General features: G+C 35.7%; 1 protein-coding gene across 6 annotated transcripts in view; it reads right to left on the reverse strand.

The window, feature by feature from the left end:
• Window positions 1-21,611, reverse strand: part of ERBB4 (erb-b2 receptor tyrosine kinase 4) — a 1,185,936-nt gene that overhangs the window by 734,781 nt on the left and 429,544 nt on the right. For all 6 annotated transcript variants that reach the window (XM_005574181.5, XM_005574179.5, XM_005574182.5 and 3 more), the window contains exon 2: window positions 19,660-19,811. In XM_005574181.5, the coding sequence (XP_005574238.1) occupies window positions 19,660-19,811 (152 nt within the window). The remainder of the gene's footprint in view (window positions 1-19,659; window positions 19,812-21,611) is intronic.

Genomic DNA, 21,611 nt, shown 5'->3' on the forward strand with positions numbered 1-21,611 from the left:
TTAAGATTATAGATCATGCGTGCATGACTGCAGACAAGTGAGTCTAATGTTTTCCAAAGAGTGGTATTCAACATTATTTTAGATACGTAGAAAATAGATTATATAGCACTGAATTACACTGTGTAAAAAATTTCCTTCTGATTATTTAAGAAGAAAATCTCAGCACTGTGTTTCTATATCTTAAACTACTCTAATTTTTTTCACTCTCCTTTTCAAAGGAGAAACAAATAATTCCTAAGGCTCTGAGGCCTTAGCAATCATGCTTTTTCTTTGCATTGATATTTTATTATTTTATACTTATGATGGAGATACTGGAGTGTCATTTTTGGTAGTAATACTGAATTCAATTAAAATACATTTGTGTAGAAAAATGATTCAATAAAATTTAAAATAAAATAACAATATAGTTGCATGTGAATATGACAACTATGAAAACAATCTAATATCAACTAAAGCTACACAACACTGTCCTGATCTAATTGATACAGTTTGGCTATGTCCCCATCCAAATCTCACCTTGAATTGTAGCTCCCACAGTTCCCACATGTTGTGGGAGGGACCCAGTGGGCTGTAATTTAATCATTGTGGAGGGTCTTTCCTGTGCTGTTCTTGTGACAGTGAATAAGTCATAGGAGATCTGATAGTTTTATAAAGGGGAGTTTCCTTGCACAAGTTCCATTATTCTCTCTTGTCTACCTCTGTGTAAGACATGCCTTTTGCCTTCCACCATGATTGTAAAGCCTCCCCAGCCACATGGAACTTTGAGTCCATTAAACCTCTTTTTCTTTTTAAATTACACTGTCTCAGGTATATCTTTATCAGCAGCATGAAAACCAACTAATACAGTAAACTGGTACCAGTAGGTGTAGCACTGCTGAAAAGATACCTTAAAATGTGGAAGTGACTTTGGAACTGAGTAACAGGTTAGAACAGTTTGGAGGCTCAGATGACAGAAAAATGTGGCAAAGTTTGGAACTCCCTGGAGACTTGCTGAATGGCTTTGACCAAAATGCTGATAATGATATGGACAATGAAATCCAGGCCGAGGTAGTCTCAGATGGAGATGAAGAATTTGTTGGGAAGTGGAGCAAAGGTGTCTCTTGTTATGTTTTAGCAAAGACACTGGCAGCATTTTGTCCCTGCCCTAGAGATTCGTGGAACTTTGAAATTGAGAGAGATAATTAAGGGTATCTGGTGGAAGAAATCTCTAAGCAGCAAAGCATTCAGTGACAGGTGCTGTTAAAAGCATTTAGTTTTAAAACGGCATAAAAAAACATAAAAGAGCATAAAAGTTGGGAAAATTTTCAGACTGACAATGTGATAGAAAAGAAAATCCTATTTTCTGAGGAGAAATCCAAACCAGCTGCAAAAAAATCTGCATAAGTAGTGAGAAGCTGAATAATAATCAGCAAGGCAATGGGGAAAATGTCTCCAGGGCATGTCAGAGACCTTCAAAGCAGCCCCTCCCATCACAGGCCTGGAGGCCTAGGAGGGAAAAATGATTCTGTGAGCCGGGGCCAGGGTCCATCTGCTGTGAACTGTAAATACGTTACAACCCCAAAAGTAAGTCTAGGGACTTGGTGCCCTGTTTCCCAGGTGATCCACCAGTGACTAAAAGGGGCCAAGATACAACTCAAGCCATGGCTTCAGAGGGTGCAAGCCCCAAGTTTTGGCAGCATCCACATGATGTTGGCCCTGGTGGTGCACAGAAGTCAAGATTTGAGGTTTGGGAACCTCTGCCTAGATTTCAGAGGAACTATGGAAATGCCTGGATGTCCAGGCAGAAGTTTGCTGCAGGGGGTGGTGCTCATGGAGGACATCTGCTAAGGCAGTGCTGAAGGGAAATGTGGGGTGGGTGCCCCCACACAAAGTCCCCATCGGGTTGCTGCTTAGCTATGAGAAAAGTGTCACTGTCCTCCAGAACCCTAAATAATGGATCTACCAGTGACTTGCACCAGTCACCTGGAAAAGCCATAGACACTCAATGCCAGCCTGTGAAAGCAATCAAGTGGGAGACTGGACCCTGCAAAGCCATGGGGCAGGCAGAGCTGCCCAAGACAATGGGAGCCCACCTCTTGCAGCAGTGTGACCTGGATGTGAGACATGAAGTCAAAAGAGATTTTTTTTTTTTTTTTTTTTTTTTTGGAGCTTTAAGATTTGGTTGCTCTGCTGGATTTTGGACTTGCATGGGGACTTTAGCCCTTCATTCCTTCATTTTGGCCAATTTCTCCCATTTGAAATGGGTGTATTTATCCAACGCCCAATGCCTATACCCTCATTGTACCTAGGAAGTAACTACCTTGCATTCAATTTTACAGGCTCATAGGCAGAAGGGACTTGCCTTATCTCAGATGAGACTTCAAACTGTGGACTTTTGAGTTAACACTAAAATTAGATAAGACTTTGGGGGACTGCAGGGAAGGCATGATTGGTTTTGAAATGTGAGGACATGAGATCTGGGAGGGGCCAGGGGCAGAATGATATGGTTTGGCTGTGTCCCCACCCAAATCTCATCTTGAATTATAGCTCCCACAATTCCTACATGTCATGGGAGAGACCTGGTATAATTGAATCTTGGGGGCAGATCTTTCCTGTGCTGTTCTCATGATAGTGAATAAGTCTCAAGAGATCTGATACTTTTATAAAGGGGAGTCTCCCTGCACAAGTTCTACTATTCTCTCATATCTGCTGCCATGTAAAACGTGCCTTTCTCCTTCTGCCATGATTGTGAGGCCTCCCCAGCCACGTGGAACTGTGAATCCATTAAACTTTTGTTCTTTTTAAATCACACAGTCTCAGGTTTGTCTTTATCAACAGCATGAAAATGAACTAATACACTAATATTTTCATTTTACAAAAGAAAACAAGAAACTCAGAGAGTTAAATAAATATGTCCCAGATTATACTATCAGAGAATTGAAAACCTAGGTTTTCTATTTTTCCATTAATTGTTTGAGATAAGCACTGTGGCATAGATGAGTCATGAATATGCACACTTTAGGCAGGAAAGAATAAAGACAAAGCATGAGTAACAACAATAGGAGATTTATATGTAGGGTACCCAAAAAGCATCTCAGAGGGTAGATTCAAACACTTCCCCTGTTATCATTTAAAAATCAAAACTATTAGTGAGGGTCAGTGGAATATCAACTAACTTCAGTCAAGATAAAACCTAATAGCTGAGATGCTGGCTAATAAAGTTTAAGCCCCCTAAGACAAACCACCTTAGCATCTTAGCATTTTAATAAGAGACTAATAAGTGATAAGCATTCAAGACCAAAGAATGTAGTTTTAAAGAAAGGAAGATAAGCAGTGTGTTCAGGGGCCATGCCAGTATTTTTTATACCATACTTTAAAACTCTCCAAGTCCCTGTTGGATACAACCTAAGAAAGGAATGCCATAAATGAATAAACTTATAAAGGAAAATCAGAGGGGAGTTTTTCGGTAAAGCAGTGGTTCCAGAATTGCATTCAACTATTCCCAATCACCTTAGTAAACCTATCATGGAAATGTTAGAAATGTGTCTATCTGGTTTTTTTAAGAAGTAAATGTATAATTGAATAGCACAGAGCATCTGCTGAGGAAGTAGCAACACATTTTAGGAAGACAGAAGAGTCACAAAGAATGAAAGGACTTTGAAGTTTTCTAAACAACTTTCTACCAAATGCATGAAATCTTGTCCCTTCTCTCCTAATCATTCTTGGCTGAGTATCCATGGTGGTAGGAGAGCACAGGATAGCAGGTTTCTGTGATGGAGATGGCAAAGCACAGTAGGAGGGGTGTGAGAATTGGGGACAGAAAGATATACATTCAAGTCCCCACTACTCCCTTTTTCTTGCTGCCTACTCTGCAGAATGTTGGTAATAATGACAATGTCATGGATCATTGTGAGGATGTATATAAGAAACACTCAGGGAGGGGAAGAAAACTAACAAACATCAGCAGGGTGCCTACAACATGCCAGTATCTGTAATTTTGTCTTTTATTTTTGCTGCTTTATGGTGTCAATGGCCCAGTTCCTAGAAAATACAAGGTGTTCAGTTGAGTTCCTGTCCATTTTCCCATCTAACAAGGCACTCCATTATATTATGATAATGCCCTAATTGTTAGCAAAATGTTTATTTTAAGCCAAAATCAGCCTCCTTTTAACTTCTGCCTAATGCTGTCTTCTGGAACAACTCAAAATTAGGCCACTCCCTTTTCTATGAGAGCCCTTCAAATATCTGAAAACAATTACTATGGTTCCCTTCAGTACTCTCCTCACCAGGGTCAACATACCCACTTGTTTCAACTACTACTTTTGAGACATGGCTTCCTAAAACATATTGTCCCAATTGCCTATTATAGACACGCTCTGGTCAGTCAATTCTATCCTTACATGTAAGGTCTTTATCTGAACATCATAGTCCAAATGAAGTCTGAGAAGAGCTGTTGAATCTGTGCTGAGCAGCTTACTAACCAATTGATTCTTCTACTCTTTTAGCAGCATTGAAGCTAGCAGGATACATGATTGCTTCATGTGTATATTTTAGGGTATAAGAGACCATTAAGCAAGAGTGTGATCAAACAATTCAATATTAATAAATAATAAGATATATTTCTGCTTGAAAACTCACTGCAACAATTTGTTGTGAAGTTTCCCCTTCTGTAAGCCATGGGGATAGCATAAATTCTATAATGAAGTTGCAGAGGGTATAAATTGAGCTTAATTATCTGTAAAGTTAAATTTTGTTATGAGCTCTGAAGTGAGTCACTTCAGAATTTCCTGAGCTTAACTTCTGCCAGCTCTTGATACATGACCTCAAGCAAGTCAGGTAACCTTTCTGTGCCTCATTGCCCTCATCAGTAAGATGAACTTGTCCCACTACTTCACAGGGGTAGTGAGACTCTCTCAATTAAAAAGACCAATTGTGCATAAATACTAAGATAACTGCAGCAAAAGTTGCCTTATAAATATTGACTAGCAGAGTCAAAGGTGTATAGGTGAAGCGATCCCACTCAAAGGATTTGAAAAATCTAAGCTATTTGGAAAACACTGTGGAGCTCAATTGGCATATACTTTCATTATTAGCATATTCCTGTACTCATGGCTTCCTCTCAGCTTACCCAAATCCATCCATCCCCAGTGTATTTACTGCTTACTCCTCTTCTCTTCCAAGACTTGACTTCTTTCCTTTTACCATATTCCTCTTTATTTGCACCACATATTAGTTAGCTTGTGCCCCCTGCTTCCTTAGGAAGGATGTTGGATTGCTGACCCCATGGGCATTGACACTTTTCCAGCAGCCTACTTCACACGGAGTAATAAAGCAGTCACTGTTGCTACCGCCTCACTGAAATAGATGAGAACTGAGAACAAACCACCACACTAAGGCAAAGTCCACTGATATCTAAGTCCTTTAACTGATAATAGGGGAAATTCAAACGGGACTTTGCTAGAGCAGAGTTATCTGCAAATTTTATCACCAGAACTGCTTTCAAATTAGTTCCTGCAATAAAAATGAAGCTCCTCATCTTAATTCTAAATGTGCTGTAATTACATTCAGCAAACAAAAGGTTAAGCCAGCCTCTTCAGGGGACTACATTTCTTGGAAAGACACCTAGATTATTGCCCCAAATGGCTTAAGCGCAACTAGTTGATTACTGAGCTTAACTTTTTGTTTGTTTAATCTGATTACTGTTTGAAATAAATGCAGTAGTCATCTAGTCTTTGCAAATAAAAGTTTACTGATAGATGCTTTACTAACACTTTCATTCTCTAGCCACCCTCCTGCCTGACATTTGAATGAGCCCTGACAGAGCACCTTACCTTAGTTGGGATGCAAAGCACATTTCCAATGAGGGGTCTTCCTGAAAAAGTGATAGAAATTCAAGGCATCTGCCACCAGGTATCTTTGGCAACAATGCTCTGTCCTTCCTTTATCCCTATGACTACCTGGACAACACATCTGCCCAATGTCCCAGACTGGAGATCTCAGGATCTTTTTATCTACTTTCTCACCCACACCCTTTATATGCAGTTAGTTTTTAAGTACTTATTAAGTCTTTCCTTATAATGATTATTGAATACATCTCTGCCTTCAACTGCCACTCCAAAGAACTGATTCCAGGCTCTCATTAAACTAATTCATTGGAGTTTGAAATAATGCCATACCCATACAAGTAAATTCCTCCAAATAATACTTTCTTCCTGCCACTGGATGTGTTGCAGCTTTTCAGTAACTTGACAAGTCTTAAAGGATCCCCACAATTTGGTCTTCTCTTTTCAGTTTTATGTTCTAACATTTCACTATTCTGTGGCATCTCAGCTCTTACCCCTTGTGCCATGGTAAATACTTTCTCTTTTTTCCTTTCCTCCACATCTATGAACAGAATTTTTAAAAAGGAGGGGATTTCCCAGGTGGAAATGCACCTAGAATACCTCCTCCTTTTTTCTCTATTCTCTCTCTCTCTCTCTCTTTCTCTCTCTCTCTCTCTCTCTCTCTCTCTCTCTCTCTCTATATATATATATATATATATATATATATAATTAAGTCACATTTTGTCTCCTCCATTAATCTTCTTATAACTGCACCCCCTGCCAAATGCATGCTACTCAATCATCAATTAACTCACAATTCTTTTTTTTTTTTTTTTAAATACCAGGCAGGGTGCTAGGTACTGGGGATATAAAGATAAGATGTAGCTTGTTTTAAGGAGCTCTGGAGTTCATTCTGGGAATGGCTGTGGCATTTACCTTTTCTGACACTATACAACTTTTTTTTTTTTTTCACTTATTAAATTTGGGCTAGCTACTGTCAACTATTACAATATAGCTCTGTACTTCTTTACAAACATAGTGCCATGAATTTCAAAGAGTTGGCAGTCAATAAACATCTACTGAATGTTTAATTCTTTTTTATTTTTATTTATTTTTTAGAGACAGTCTCTAAACAAATTCTGTCACTCAGGGTGAAATGCAGTGGTGTAATCATAGCTCCTTACAGCCTCAAACTCCTGGGCTCAAATGACCCTCCCGTCTCAGCCTCCTGAGTAGGTAGGAGTACAGGCATATCTTTTGTAGAAAGAAGGTCTCACTTTGCTGCACAGGCTGGTCTCAAACTCTTGGCTTTAAGCAATCATCCTCCTTGGTCTCTGTTTAATTCTTTTGACTATAAAATCTGAATAGCAAAGGAGATGACTTTGTCTTTCAAGTTCTCAGTGCAGTTTTCCTTATACCCACTGCCCCCAGCACTGAGTCATCTTAGCTCTGTCTACTCAGGGTCCCCAAATGTTGTGACTCTACTGAGGCCTACCTTTTCCAATCTAGTTCCAAAATTTTTATAATTGTTTTTAATGAAAATCTCCCTTCCTTGTCTGATTTTTCTAAAATCCTGGTTTCTGTAAGTAACAAATGGGTCATTGGTAAAGAGTAGGCAGCAGCAAGACAGAGTCCAAGTGTGTAAAGTTTAAAATGAAAGAACTGGTTTAAAATGCTCACTTTGCCCATTAGCTCTGTGGTTCTGAGAAAGTCATTTAATTCTCTGAGCCTGTTTCATCACTTACAAAATGTGAATAACAACACTTATTCAGAGGGTTGTAATAAGGAGTGGGAGATGGAGTTAGGCATAAAACCAGCACAGTGCCCTGAACCTATTTTAACAAATGGTATTTCTGAGGTGTTAGTCCATGCCAACATGAAATGTGAGTCTAAGGAAGCTTATAAATATGGTGTTTCTTTTTATTACAAAGAATATAATTCCAGTATAACAAAATTCACTGGAAGAAAACCACTTAACACAGTTTATTTATCTGTTCAAAAAATAAAAGTTCACTGAACATTTACTCTGTACAATCTACATAAATTGACAAAAATGCATAGTATATCTCATCATCTAACACATGCCTACACAATGTGACATATGGTATAGTACCAGTAGGTGCTTAGGACTATGGAGAAACAATGGAAGACATTAATTCTGCTTGTCTTGATGGTAAAGGTGGGGATGAAAATACAGATTGAATATGGGGAAGCATGTTAAGGTTAGGGGAATAGAGATAGCTTATATTTAGAACAAGTTAGTAGAGAGTGTATGATTTTCCAAATACAGAAGGGCTAAAAGACATTCCATAAAGGAAGAAAATTGCATGCAAAAGCACAGAGGCCTCAGTTTATAAAGAGTAACTGGACATGGCCAGGTGCGGTGGCTCATGCCTGTAATCCCAGCACTTTGGAAGGCTGAGGTGGGTGGATCACGAGGTCAGGAGATCGAGACCATCCTGGCTAACACGGTGAAACCCGTCTGTACTAAAAATGCAAAAAAAAATTAGCCAGGTGTGCTGGCAGGTATCTGTAGTCCCAGCTACTTGGGAGGCTGAGGCAGGAGAATGGTGTGAACCCAGGAGGCAGAGCTTGCAGTGAGCTGAGATCACCCCACTGCACTCCAGTCTTGGTGACAGAGCGAGACTCCACGTCAAAAAAAAAAAAAAAAAAAAAGAAAAAGAAAAAAAAAAGAAAAGGAACTGGACATAAGGGATTTGTTAATGGAAGGATTCTCAGGTATTCAAGGCAGGTCAGAGAAGTATCTCAAGATAGTGAAAGCTGTGAAGGCTACATGACTTTGCTCAAGTCATGCAGCTCAGCCAATAAGCTGCACTACCTATATATCTGTTAGGCTTTTATGTAACAGTGTAAATATATAAGCTAAGTATCCCATATTTCCATTATGGGTAGCATATCATTTATTATTAACCAAATCATTTTATAGGCTGTAAGATGAAAGGTACTATAGATTCTACAAGACACGATAGAGAGGAACTTCAGTTGGAAAAGTAAGTAAAGTAATTTCTGTGCAATTTTTTCCTGATTTAATGTCATAAATAAAAGAACTTATTCTTATTGTTATAAAATTTGCTTATTTATTTCACAAGTATTTGCTGAGCAGCCACTACATGACAGGCACTGTGTACTATGCTAGAATTCTGCAGTGAACTAGACATGGCCTTTGTCTGGTACTTGTTATTTAGGAGTGTTGACAGAATTTACAAATACTTAAATAATTGTTATAGTAGAAGTGCTACAAGGAAGCAGAGGGTGCTATGAATGTATGTAATGGGAGGAATTTAGACTAGGTAGTTAGTAAAATATCCCTGAAGAAATTATTTATAATGGAGACCTAAAAACAGAACAGAACTTAGCCAGGACATGAATACTTAGGTGTATCCATATGTTCATGGGGGAGAAAATCTGAGAATGAGAGAAAGGTCAGTAGAGTTAGAAAGAGCTGAATACCAAAAGGAAGTTGGTTATAACTGAAAGATGGCCAGTGAGTTTTCATGTCATTAGTGACAGTGGGAAGATAAAGCTTATAGGTATGGACCAAACAACTGTAGGAATTTAATAAGAATTTTGGACTTTATCCTAAGAGGATGGAAAGTTTTAAGAAGGAAAGTAATGCAATTCAGATATATAATCCATATTTGCTTGTACTTTCTCTATGCGTTTCTTTCATGAATGCTTCCCGATGCTTTATTGATGTCTCATTGTGTTATTGAAGAATACTTTTCATTGCTTCTATGAAATGATGTTAAAACAACCCTCACAAACTACGTAGAGTCTTTATACTTCTTCAGCTATTGATTGCCTCTTAAAAACAACCAAGTGTTTGACTTGCAATTTTAACACTCTGAAAATACAAATCACCACCACCCAAAAACTGAACCTCCAAAAAAGCTTCGTGAAAACTTATTGTCAAGTCTTCAGAGCATGGCTCAATAATGGTATACAGGGTATCAAAGAAGAAAGGAAGAAGCCTAATAGGGTTAGATACAGCCAGTCAGCTCTTACTGAGGGGCTACAAGGTGCTGGGCATCATGATAGGCACTTTTATTTTTGGAAAGAGTAGTACTAAATTATTTAAGAGGATTTAGTTAAACACTCAATTACATATTCTGATTTTCAGGTAGAAATTTAATAATAATGATTTTGAAGGAGCCTATGTTTACTAAAATACCTTAGTTTTTATCACATTCATTATATATTTTACTGTATTATTTTTACAGTAAATGAGTTCAAATTAGAGATCCGGAGAAATAATTACCATGTTTCTAAATGTAACAGTTTTCACATTTTATTTTTACACTTTTGATCCTTAAATTATACTCTGTGTGACCAACGAGAGACCTTTAAAATTGATTTGGTCTCATGCAAAATTGTTCATCAAGTTTAAATCTGCCTTTTTTTGAAAGAAAACAAAGTGTTTCATTTCAAGAGTCAGAGAAAAATAAAGCTAATGGAAATATATGCAGTATATTTTGAAATTAAAAAAAGGTATTGATTATATTCCAATGCTTCATTTTTAGAATTAAAAGATAGCTCATCGACAATATAATTCTTTAACAACATCACATAATTGTGTTCTCTCTCTTTGAATAAAGGTCCTTGCTGTTCCCAAATAAAAGAAGTAAAGGAATAACTTTTATATACTCAATTTCCCTGAGAAAGGAAAACAAAGAATCATAGAGTAAAATGGACTTGTTACTTGGGTTCTCTACTTATTTGTTTATTTTGTTTCAATTTTTTGTAGAAACAGGGTCTCACCATGTTCCTCAGGCTAGTCTCAAACTCTTGGGCCCAAGCAATCTTCCCACCTAGGCCTTCCAAAGTGTTGTGATTACAGGGGTGAGCCACCGTGCCTGGCTGTAATTTTCTCATTTAAAATTAAGACAAGCCTATAAATTCATTATATGCACATTTTTAAGCCTAATTTAAATACCACAATGCCCAGAAGTATAAAGAAACACTTTGCATCTGCTCACCATCCTAATAAATTAATTTTTAATTTAAATATATTTGCAACAAGGGCATATTTGTGGAAACTGCATTGCAATTAGGGGCTAAAAGAACTTGTTGCAAACGGTTTTATTATTATTTATTATTATTGAAATAATAGATTGTTTTCAATGTTTAGTAGGTTATACTTAAAGAGAAACATTATATAAAGTTAATATTATATACTAATTTGGTTCTTGATTCCTGGAAAGTGGTTGCTAATTTACATTTATATGTGCATAGATATAAGTGGCCACTCTATTTACAATACTTGTATATACTATAATTTTAATATATGTATATATTTACACATATCAGATTGATAAATACTAGTCTATTGATACTAGATTGATAAATACTAATCTATTTCTTATTTCTATCATTCCTTCTAATATTCCTTCAAATATTTACTATCAGTTATACATCTTTATCATAGACACCATTTTACTTATAGTTTTTTAATCTGCTTAAGATACAGAGGAAACTCATATAGATGTATATATTTTGCTTGCTTATTTATTGTTGTTTTTTCTTGAGACAACATTTTCCTCTGTCGCACAGGTTTGAGTGCAGTGGCACAATGTTAGTTCTCTGCAGCCTCCAACTCTTGGGCTCACATGATCCTCCCACCTCAGCCTTCTGAGTAGGTGGAATTACAGGCATGTGCCTCCACACTGGTTAAATTTTAAAACGCTTGTAGAGACAGGGTCTCACCATGTTACCCAAACTCTTGGTCTCAAGTAATCCTCCTACCTCAGCCTCCCAAAGTGCTGGGATTACAGGTGTGAGCCACAGCACCAGCCTATTGAATATATTTTTATTTAATATTTGATTGAAATGATTAAAAAGAAAATTTTAAATATATGTTTAAATAAATACCAAATAAAGAATATAGACATTTTTTATCCTTTGATTTATCTTGTAGAATTTCTGAAAGAGCATCAGAATTTTGAGTCAATGTATATTTTTAGATTAAATGGTACTTAACCTCTGAGAAAAAAAAAATCCTAAGCCAAGTGTAAATTGCATAGCTTTTTCAAATGTAATACAAGTTCCATGACTAGATTTAGTACAAAATCAAGTTTCAATTTGAAAGTCAGCTGTAAATACACACATACAAAATTGCATATGTATTATATTTAATGGCCTTAGAGACAGCTTTCAGAAACTATCAAAGCTTTGAAAACTCTATTTAACCCAAAATGTCTGCTTTGGCCTAACTGACATGTTGTAATATTATTCGCTCTGTGTCGTTTTTAGCATTCTCTGTCTCACCCAGCTAAGAGATCATCATGTTAACGCAGCATCTAAATATGTAACATTTTACCATAAAAGCAATTTTACATGAAATTCAAACAGAAAGAATTAAAGAAAAAGTTACAGCACTGTATCTTTTTTAATGCTTGTTTACCCAACCAATAATTTCTTGAAGGTGTAGTTTCTTTGAATCTAATGATAGTGAAGTCTAAGTATTTCGATGTTGATCTTGTAATCCTCTCTTGCCACCTGTCTCAATTAGTGACATGGAAGAAAAACATAGACTACTGTGCTTAATGAATAGATAGTTACAGAATACAAATACTTGATATAGAATTCTCATTTACTTGTTCACCATTTGAGTGACAAATATCTTACAAAGTTTTTCAGGAATACAAATTCAGGCTTGTACTCCTACTATACAGTCCAATCAAAATGATGTGCACAACTGAGATACGCATGCTGTATCTGAAAATGTTGCACTTAAATAATCTTTTTGGGAAATATGAGATTGTAACTCATGTGGACCCACTTTATTATGTCGTAGATGTTTAATTTAAATGGTGTTTTCCTCTCTAATGTTTCTAAAATATGGCAAGTGTTCTCATCCTGATTCTCTCTCTCCAACATAATTTCCGCCACACAAGTCATTCTATCTGGTATTTAATAAGCTAAAAACAAATATAGATGGGTGTTGGTAGCTAGTATTTGAAAAAAACTATTCAGTAAATCATTTTCTAACATATTCATAACTTAAGAATAAGTACTGTATAAATTATCCATTTATTTTGAAATATGTACTCTTCAATATAGTGTTTTTTCTAAATCATGCTATGCAGCAGACAGCTTAGCCTGGACATAGAGTTAAAAGTGTATGAGGAAGATATGGAAAACAGACACAAAAATAAAACCATCTCCCATACTGTTGGATTTAATTCTGGTCATGTGCTTCTAATTGCCAGAGGACACTGAAAAGGAAGCACTAAAGCTAGAAGTAGGCTAAAATGTAAATATTTAGAATTTCATATTAACTCTCAATGGTTGTTCATCCTTACTGAAAATGGGGAAGGAATAGATCAAGACTTGGTTACTTGTTGCAACTTGAAACTCATTGTCAAACATCATTCCTGACTTTATTGTAACAAAACTGTGCTAATGAAGCCAAAGTCTTTGGTTCCAGTAACATTGTCAGTATTTTGCTGTATGAGTTGCAGCTTTCTCTGCCTTCTAACACATGCTTGTCATTAGTCAGAAGAGGAATATGCATGAGAAAGAGAATGAAATGTATAGATCCTTTACTAGCTATGGAAAAGTAATGCAAATTTTATGTCTTATGAAGAGTAGTTGAAAAGCAACATCCTCAGAAGAATCCCATACATAGATCCTAATAAAAGAGGATGACAGTTCTATAGCACTATAAAATGTTAATTATTAACTAAAGACAAAGGCTATATTTGAATTTAAAAATAGGACATTTTCTCCGGTAGAGAAAAATAAACCATTTGCATGATTTCTCCAAAGTTTTGTTTTTTAAAAATAGAAATTTTTAGTTGGCATTATTTCTTGTACATTCAAAAACAGCCATATAGCTCTGCCAAATATAAAATAAAAGTAAATTTTGTTTTTCAGATGTGTTACCTTTTCATAATAGCATGCGTTTGTTATTCATTATCTGAGAGAAGGTACCTTTTCTTAATCTTTTTGCTTCAAACAAGTATACTTTCTGACTTTTTCGAAGTCATTGCCTTTTGCTGTCAATAATAGAGTATGAATGTTATTTTAAAAGGCATCTTCATATATTACTTCATTTTTATTCATTTATTAGGAATAAAAGACATCTATAATGACTAAAATTTAAGGTTTCTAGACCACAGCATACAGAGTCCCAATGAATTACGATATTGTAACTATTCCACATCCATGCATCAACTGTTAAATAAACTTATCTCCTCAAAATCCTAATGTACACTATTCCTAAAATAATTTGCACACAACTAAATTCAAGCCACAGATTAAAAATTATAACCTACTATAGCAATGACTGAGGATAGGTGTTAACACTCTCTATATATCTACATTTCATAGCAGACTTCTTTACACATAATTGACACATTATAGTTATTTGCTTAAAGCTAATACATAAAACAGAAAATAAATTTAAAGTGTAAAAGCTGGTGGGTCAGGCACCTTTTTAGAAGCACTGAGTTATTAAGTGCCAGCAGTAGCAAAGAAGACCAATGGAATGACAAAGGAGAGAAAGCTCCCACGAATTCTAATGAGGGTAAAAGGTCTAATAGTTCATTCCCATTACTTACTACATTTTGCCTTGTTTTAAAGAGTTCACAAAGTGTAAGACAATAGCGCAAAATCTGTGATTTTTATGCCTTGCTGCTTTCTATTATATGTCTTAACCTTGTGATAGTGATAAAATACATAATAAATAAGTTTTAGGGCCTTTTTCTAGCCAGCAATGTGGTTCCTTGGGAGTTGAATGTTAAACACAGTAAACTGGATTTCTCTTCCCAAAAAGAAATGCAAAAACTGGAGGTTACAAGAAAGCTGGCATGAAAAGTGTTTACAGAGATAAGCATCAAGGTTGCTATAATAAAAGCATCTTGAAAACAACGCATTTAAAAGCATTTCAACAGAATGTATCTAACAAAGATTAAGGAAAGTATCTACAAATATTAAAATTATTTAAAAGTACATCTTCAATCCAATTACAAAGGCTCACTTTTGCTGTGTTCTTGAAATCTCAGGAGATGTACTAGACAAGGCATTTTAGTGTAGTAAAAGGAAGCAATCTTTTTCTAGTTTAAGGGTGAAATTACTATAAAGTTGCAAGAGTAGAGGTGGAAATGGCTGGAATGCAATCCGTCTTCAGAAGTAGAGTGGGAAATGGAAATGACTGGTTCCCCAAATTACCATTTGGGGTAAATATTGCTTTTTTCTACTCTATCTCTGTTTCAGTGTTGGCTTCATTCTATCTGTACAGCTCTCTATGACATTCAAACCACAAGACAAAAAATGGCTGTGTCGTGGTATTCGAGTAGTGAAGAAACTAATAGAGAAACTGAATGCTATTGGTGACAATTCCAAATCCTCATGGGAAAGGATTTTGATTGTCTTATTCCCACATACCTGGCCTGTGTGTGAGGGCACACTGAAATAACATGACTATGAAAAGAGACTAACATGTTTATCTAGACAATAGATCATATATGAAATTGGGATCTATAATTTAAGACAAATACTAATTCTCTTGTCCATTCAACAAATATTTAATGAATATTTACTATGTCTTATCACTGTCTTAGTCATAAATGTTGAATATGCAGATAGTAAACAAGATAAACGAGATATGAGGGAAAATTGTCACAATTCATAGAAATTTGAGTGGTTTCATACAAAATAAAACAAATGACAAAGCAAAACACTACTACATTGCTAGCTAGAGATGAAAATAAGGAAGAAAAATCCTTTAAAACCTAAAGTAATTTCTTAAGTTCCTAAAGACAGAAATGAATCCAGAATGAAATTTAAGATCACTATTGACCCTCTAAATATATCATTTGGGTCACTCTTAGAGGAAGAGAAACTGTAAAACCTTTATAAGAAATTTGGTCAATGAGTCCTAGTTACATAAATATAGATGAGATCTATGTATATAATGGAGAAATATACATTTATTATCCACTCATACAATTTGAAACTTATAGGAAATAATGGTAAAATCACTATATTTTCTTTACATGGACTCCACTTACTATAAAGTGCCAATACTGGACAGATCATATATTGTGGAGAGAAGTTACTATCAGCATAAATAAGCCATAATGTGGTTTTAGGAAGGAATGAAATTTTATATTAAATGGAGAGCTTTGTAGCATATTCAAAAGTATAATTTGAAATACTGTATCATCCAATACGGTAGTATTATGAAGATTTTGGTAAATAGTCTCTGCTTTCAGGGCCCAGTAAGAAAACAGAGAATGGGGCATCCAGAGTATTCTGGGTTTTTTGTTGTTGTTGTTTTGTTTTTTTGGAGTCTCGCTCTGTTGCACAGGCTGGAGTACAGTGGTATGATCTCAGCTCACTGCAACCTCTGCCTCCTGGGTTCAAGTGATTCTCCTTCCTCAGCCTCCCAAGTACAGGTGCCCACAATCACACCTAACTAATTTTTGTATTTTTAGTCAAGACGGGGTTTCACTATGTTGGCCAGGCTGGTCTCGAACTCCTGACCTCAAGTGATTTGCCCACCTCAGCCTCCCAAAGTGCTGGGATTACAGGCATGAACCGCCACAACTGGTTAAAGAGTATTCTGTTCTTGAACCACTTATTGATCTTAGATCTTACTCTTTTTAATCTCCATTGACTACCTTATCCAATCACAAAATGTTAACTTGTCACTAGAATCTGATATCTCCTACCTCTCCAAAGGAATATTCTACTACACCTGAAACTTTTTCTTCATCAACATTATACTGTAGCTTCCCTGGGATTAGGAGTCACATGTGATTTATTTGCACATATATGCCTAGTGTCTAAAACAGTGCACACTGAGTACACATTTATTAACTCTGATTCAGGGGCTTCCTTCTAAGCCTTATACTACTCCCATTGAAATGCCCTTCTCTTACAATGCACTCACCTCATGAGCTTCTGTTCATTTTCTCATGATTTAATTCAAGCACCCCTTTGATGAAACTTTTCCTGAATCCTTCAGAATAAGCCAATCCCTCAGAATGAGCCAAGTTTTCCTGAATCCTTCAGATAACCCAGCATGCACCCCACCCCTACCATTAACATAAGACCACACTTCTTTCTGATTCTGGGTTCTTATCTGTGTCTTAGCAATGATTTTATATATATATATATATATAAAATCTCACACCCACACACCAACACATACATATCACATATAAAACACAATTTATCATATATGTATATATGTATACAAATACAGTATTTGTAATATGCCTATGTATACACACACACATATATATATATACAGTACTTATGTATTACATATCTATAATCTTCAACATGATTGTTGAAGTCAAGGACAATAAATGCCATTGTTTACTTGGGATTGCAGACGTGTTTTCCTAAGGATTAGAGAGGTGTAATACATAATATTGCATATGACATGAATCGGTATATGTCATAATAGAAACGATTTTTTTTAAAAAAAAAACAAAAGATATGTGAAACAAAAAATAAGTTAGGAAGCAAAAACTAAGTGCTATTAGAGTTGTCATTAAATACATATATTAAAATAAAGATATGCACATGGGTTAATACAAAGTTTAGATGAACTTTTTAGAGATGCTAGTAGTTAGGAACCAAAATTTACTTTTGTGAAAGAAATAGCTTACTTTTTATCCAGGCAGAAATCTTGGCCCTCCTTATCTTACTTTTTGCAAATCTGTTCATTCTAATAACGTATCTTACTTTTTAATTCAAATAGTTTCTAACACAGTATCGACCATATATCAAAAATATCTACATGCTACTTTCATATTGCTAAAAGTTAAAAATGGTCTAAAGTCTATTTTTTATTATTCTATGCTTTTATCTTACAAGACCATAAGAATTACTATAAAATACATAAAAAGACATTTTCATGTTATTTAATACAATGACTGTCATTTACAATAGTCACAACTATTTGTATTATCAGTGAAATTTAGTTCCATGTATAGAAAAGTAAAGCAAACATAAGAAGAAAAACACAGATCTTTAGATTGCATTTTAAAATTTTTCTATTATTCCAATCTAATAGACTGTTTAAATTATTTCTTTTTCCTGCTTCAGAATTCAGCTTACTTTGTTAGTTTGTCTATTCTATAATGTCATTGAGTTTCTTGTCATATGTCCTAAGATAGTTTGTATGTGTTCCCTTCTTTAAACAATAGCTCCCTCAAAAAGTAAGTTCTTTTGGGCCGGGCGTGATGGCTCACACCTGTAATATCAGCACTTTGGGAGGCCGAACAGGGCGGATTGTCTGAGCTCATGAGTATGAGACTAGCCTGGGCAACACGGTGAAACTCCGTCTCTACTAAAGTACAAAAAATAAGCTGGGCGTGGCGGCATGCGCTTGTAATCCCAACTACTCAGAAGGCTGAGGCAGGAAAATTGCTTGAACCTGGGAGGCGGAGGTTGCAGTGAGCCGAGATCGTGCCACTGCACTCCAGCCAGGGTGACCAAGTGAGACTCCATCTCAAAAAGCAAAAGACAAAAAACAAAAGAGAGAGAGAGAAAAAAAATGTAGTTTCTTTTAAGGCCCTCTAATTCTATGATTCGGATATCCTTAACTATCTACTTTTGATAAACAAAGACCTCAAAATTAACCATCAAAATTATTAAAAACTTTTGACACATAACTTACAGAAACAGAGTTCTATCAGTCAAGTAGACAGTAAGGAAATACCTTTGGTTCATTTGCTTTACTAGTCCAACTATGAGAGTCGTTTTAAAAATGGATATTGTAAGCCATACAGTGTTATTAATGTTTTGAGGTGGTTCATTTTCTTAGGTTGTTACCAATTTTAGACATATTTAGTACACTCAAAATATTTAAATATCACTCTTTTCACTATTTACCTAAGTATAGAATTATTAAAATTATCTTAGATCTCTAAAAAAATTACTATCCAATAACCGGTTTATTACATCAGTATTCAAAACATTTAACGTAAATTTATATGAAAGTGCTTCTAAGAAGTGTGTAAAAGTTACTGAAAACAAGACCAAATATATTCTAGGGATGCTATTGTTTAAAATGTATATTAGTAATTATTGTATAAGAATAAATTTTTAATTGTGCAAAGACCACATCCCCATCTCACTTTGTCAAAGTCCCCTTCAAGTTCAGATTTTCCCAAACATATTCCAGTTAAAGCAAAATTAAAGAAACTGGAAGCATTAGCACTAATAGCCAGTTTAACATAGCATAGATGAAAGCAAAATAATAATAATAATAATTTCCAAAAGGACTGATTGAGCAACTTCAAGTATACATATACACATTTGTGTTCATGCGTGTATTGATCTACGTAAGTACTTTCCTATGAGTCTACTTTAAATAACTTGTAGGTTTTCAAAACCACATGCTTTTCTTCCCTTCCCTTCCCTTTTCTTTTCTTTTCTTTTTTATTTTGTTTAATAACAGTGTTAGTCTCCTTATGTGATATAAAATAGTCTAAAAGTCCGAAGTGGCAGAAAAGAGGCAGAAATGGAGATGACTGCCTGAAATTATCAATTGTTATCTGATTTGTCCTCTGACTCTCCTAGTTCACAGCTTGTCAGAAAAAGATTTGCTAGATGTCATGTACTACATGGTGACAGAACCTTTTATCAATCTTAGGGCAACAGCAACTGCTTTAAACTCGGGAGCGTCAGTCATTATGGCTTTCTTACTCTTGTTCTTTTCCTGGGTGTGTTTCGCTATCTCTTATCTTTTGCCTAGAGTCACAGTGCCTGCCAGGCAGAAGAGCACACCTTCCAGGTATCAGCACACAGGTCTACCTGTATGCATCATGACACCACTGTTCACTCACAAAGAAGAGAAAGAAAGCCAAAGCTTTACCCGCAGAAAGGAGAGGTCTCGGTTGTGCTCAATGCTGGTTATCTCCAGGTTGCCCATGACAACCTCACAGTTTTCATAGTACTTGCGCAAGGCTCGGTACTGCTGTTCCAGGTCAGAGAGAGAGCTCAGTTTATTCTCCGTTCCTGCACACACTGCAAAGACAAGAAGATAAAGATGAAATTATATAACCTTTATATGATATGCACAATAATATCTTCCTCAAAACTCTCTATTCCACAAGTCTATCCCAGTTCTCTGAATATAAATATTTTGATTGTCATTAAGAGGCATAGACCCACACACTGATAAATATTTTCACTTTTAAATTCCCAGATTACATGTGCTAATCACAGAGAGCAGGAAGGCATACACTCCACAGAAATACATAGCAAGGAGATAAACTTAATCCCATTTGTTATGACCATATAAAGCAAGTAAATACATTTACTTTTATTTAAACATTGTTCTTTTAGGACATACAATTTACTCTGTTTTCTAATTGAGTAATTCTACAAATGTAAATAAATCAAAATCAAAAGATAGTGAAAGTGACAGTTATATTGAAAACATAGTTATTGTATAAGCTGTTCCAGCTGAGTAAATTTTTTACTAAATAAACTTGCACCTACAAGACCTCAAACATGCTTTATTATTATTTTTTTAACTTTTATTTTAAGTTTAGGGGTACATGTGCAGGCTTGTTTACATAGGTAAACCTGTGGCATGGGGGTTATTCATATAGATTATTTCATCACCTAGCTATTAATCCTAGAACTCATTAGTTATTTTTCCTGATCCTCTCCTTCCTCCCATCTTCTATTCTCCAGCAGGCCCCAGGGTATGTTTTTCTCCTCTATGTGTCCATGTGTTCTCATCATTTAGCTCCCACTTATAAGTGAGAATTTTCAGTATTTGGTTTTCCGTTCCTGCTTTAGTTTGCTAAGGATAATAGCTTCTAGCTCCATTCGTGTCTCTCCAAAGGACATGATTTCATTCTTTTTCATGGTTGCATAGTATTCCGTGGTATATACGTACCAGGTTTCTTTATCCAGTCTACTATAGATGGGCATTTAGGTTGATTCCATGTCTTTTCTATTGGGAATAGTGCTGCAATGAGCATACACGTGCATATGTCTTTATAATAAAATGATTTATATTCCTTTAGGTATATGCCCAGTAATGGGATTGATAGGTTGAATGGTCTTTCTGTCTTTAGGTCTAAATTGAAATATTTGTAAACATATACTACAAGCAAGATATGTAAAAAATACAATTTTTATTGTTATCAACTGGAATATCACTGTATATATTCATGAGTTTCTGAGGTATAATGGACTGATAACAAATAATCTGCCAGGTTCTGTTCCTATGTGAGCACATAAGTTTACACAAATTTTTTTGTTTTATTTTGTTTTCGTTTGTTTTTTAATTTTGTGGCTGGGCATGGTGGTTCACACCTGTAATACCAGCACTTTGGGAGGCTGAGGCAGGTGGATTACCTGAGGTCAGGAGTTCCCAACCTAGGCAACATGGAGAAACCCTGTCTCTATTAAAAATACAAAAATTAGCTGGGCATGGTGGCTCATGACTGTAATCCCAGTTATTTGGGAGGCTGAGGCAGGAGAATCGCTTGAATCTGGGAGGTGGAGGTTGCAGTGAGCCGAGATCATGCCACTGCACTCTAGCCTGGGCAACAGAGTGAGACTCTGTCTCAAAAAAAAAAAAATTGTGTGTGACTTCCAGAAGCCAGACTTTTTGGTACTATTCTTATGGTTTATATGCCTTCCAGAGCACTATCTTCACCACTCAATGTACTGACTCTAATCTTAAGTAGACTAAAAATATATATTATAAATCTATTAACAATGGTATGTAAAGTTAAAGAAAATGGTTTGGAAATGAATCTTCTTCAGGTAAGTTACATAAGATATGCTGAATTTAAGGCAAGATAC

This window comes from Macaca fascicularis, chromosome 12 (genome assembly GCF_037993035.2).
Source record: "Macaca fascicularis isolate 582-1 chromosome 12, T2T-MFA8v1.1".
Classification (NCBI taxonomy): domain Eukaryota; kingdom Metazoa; phylum Chordata; class Mammalia; order Primates; family Cercopithecidae; genus Macaca; species Macaca fascicularis.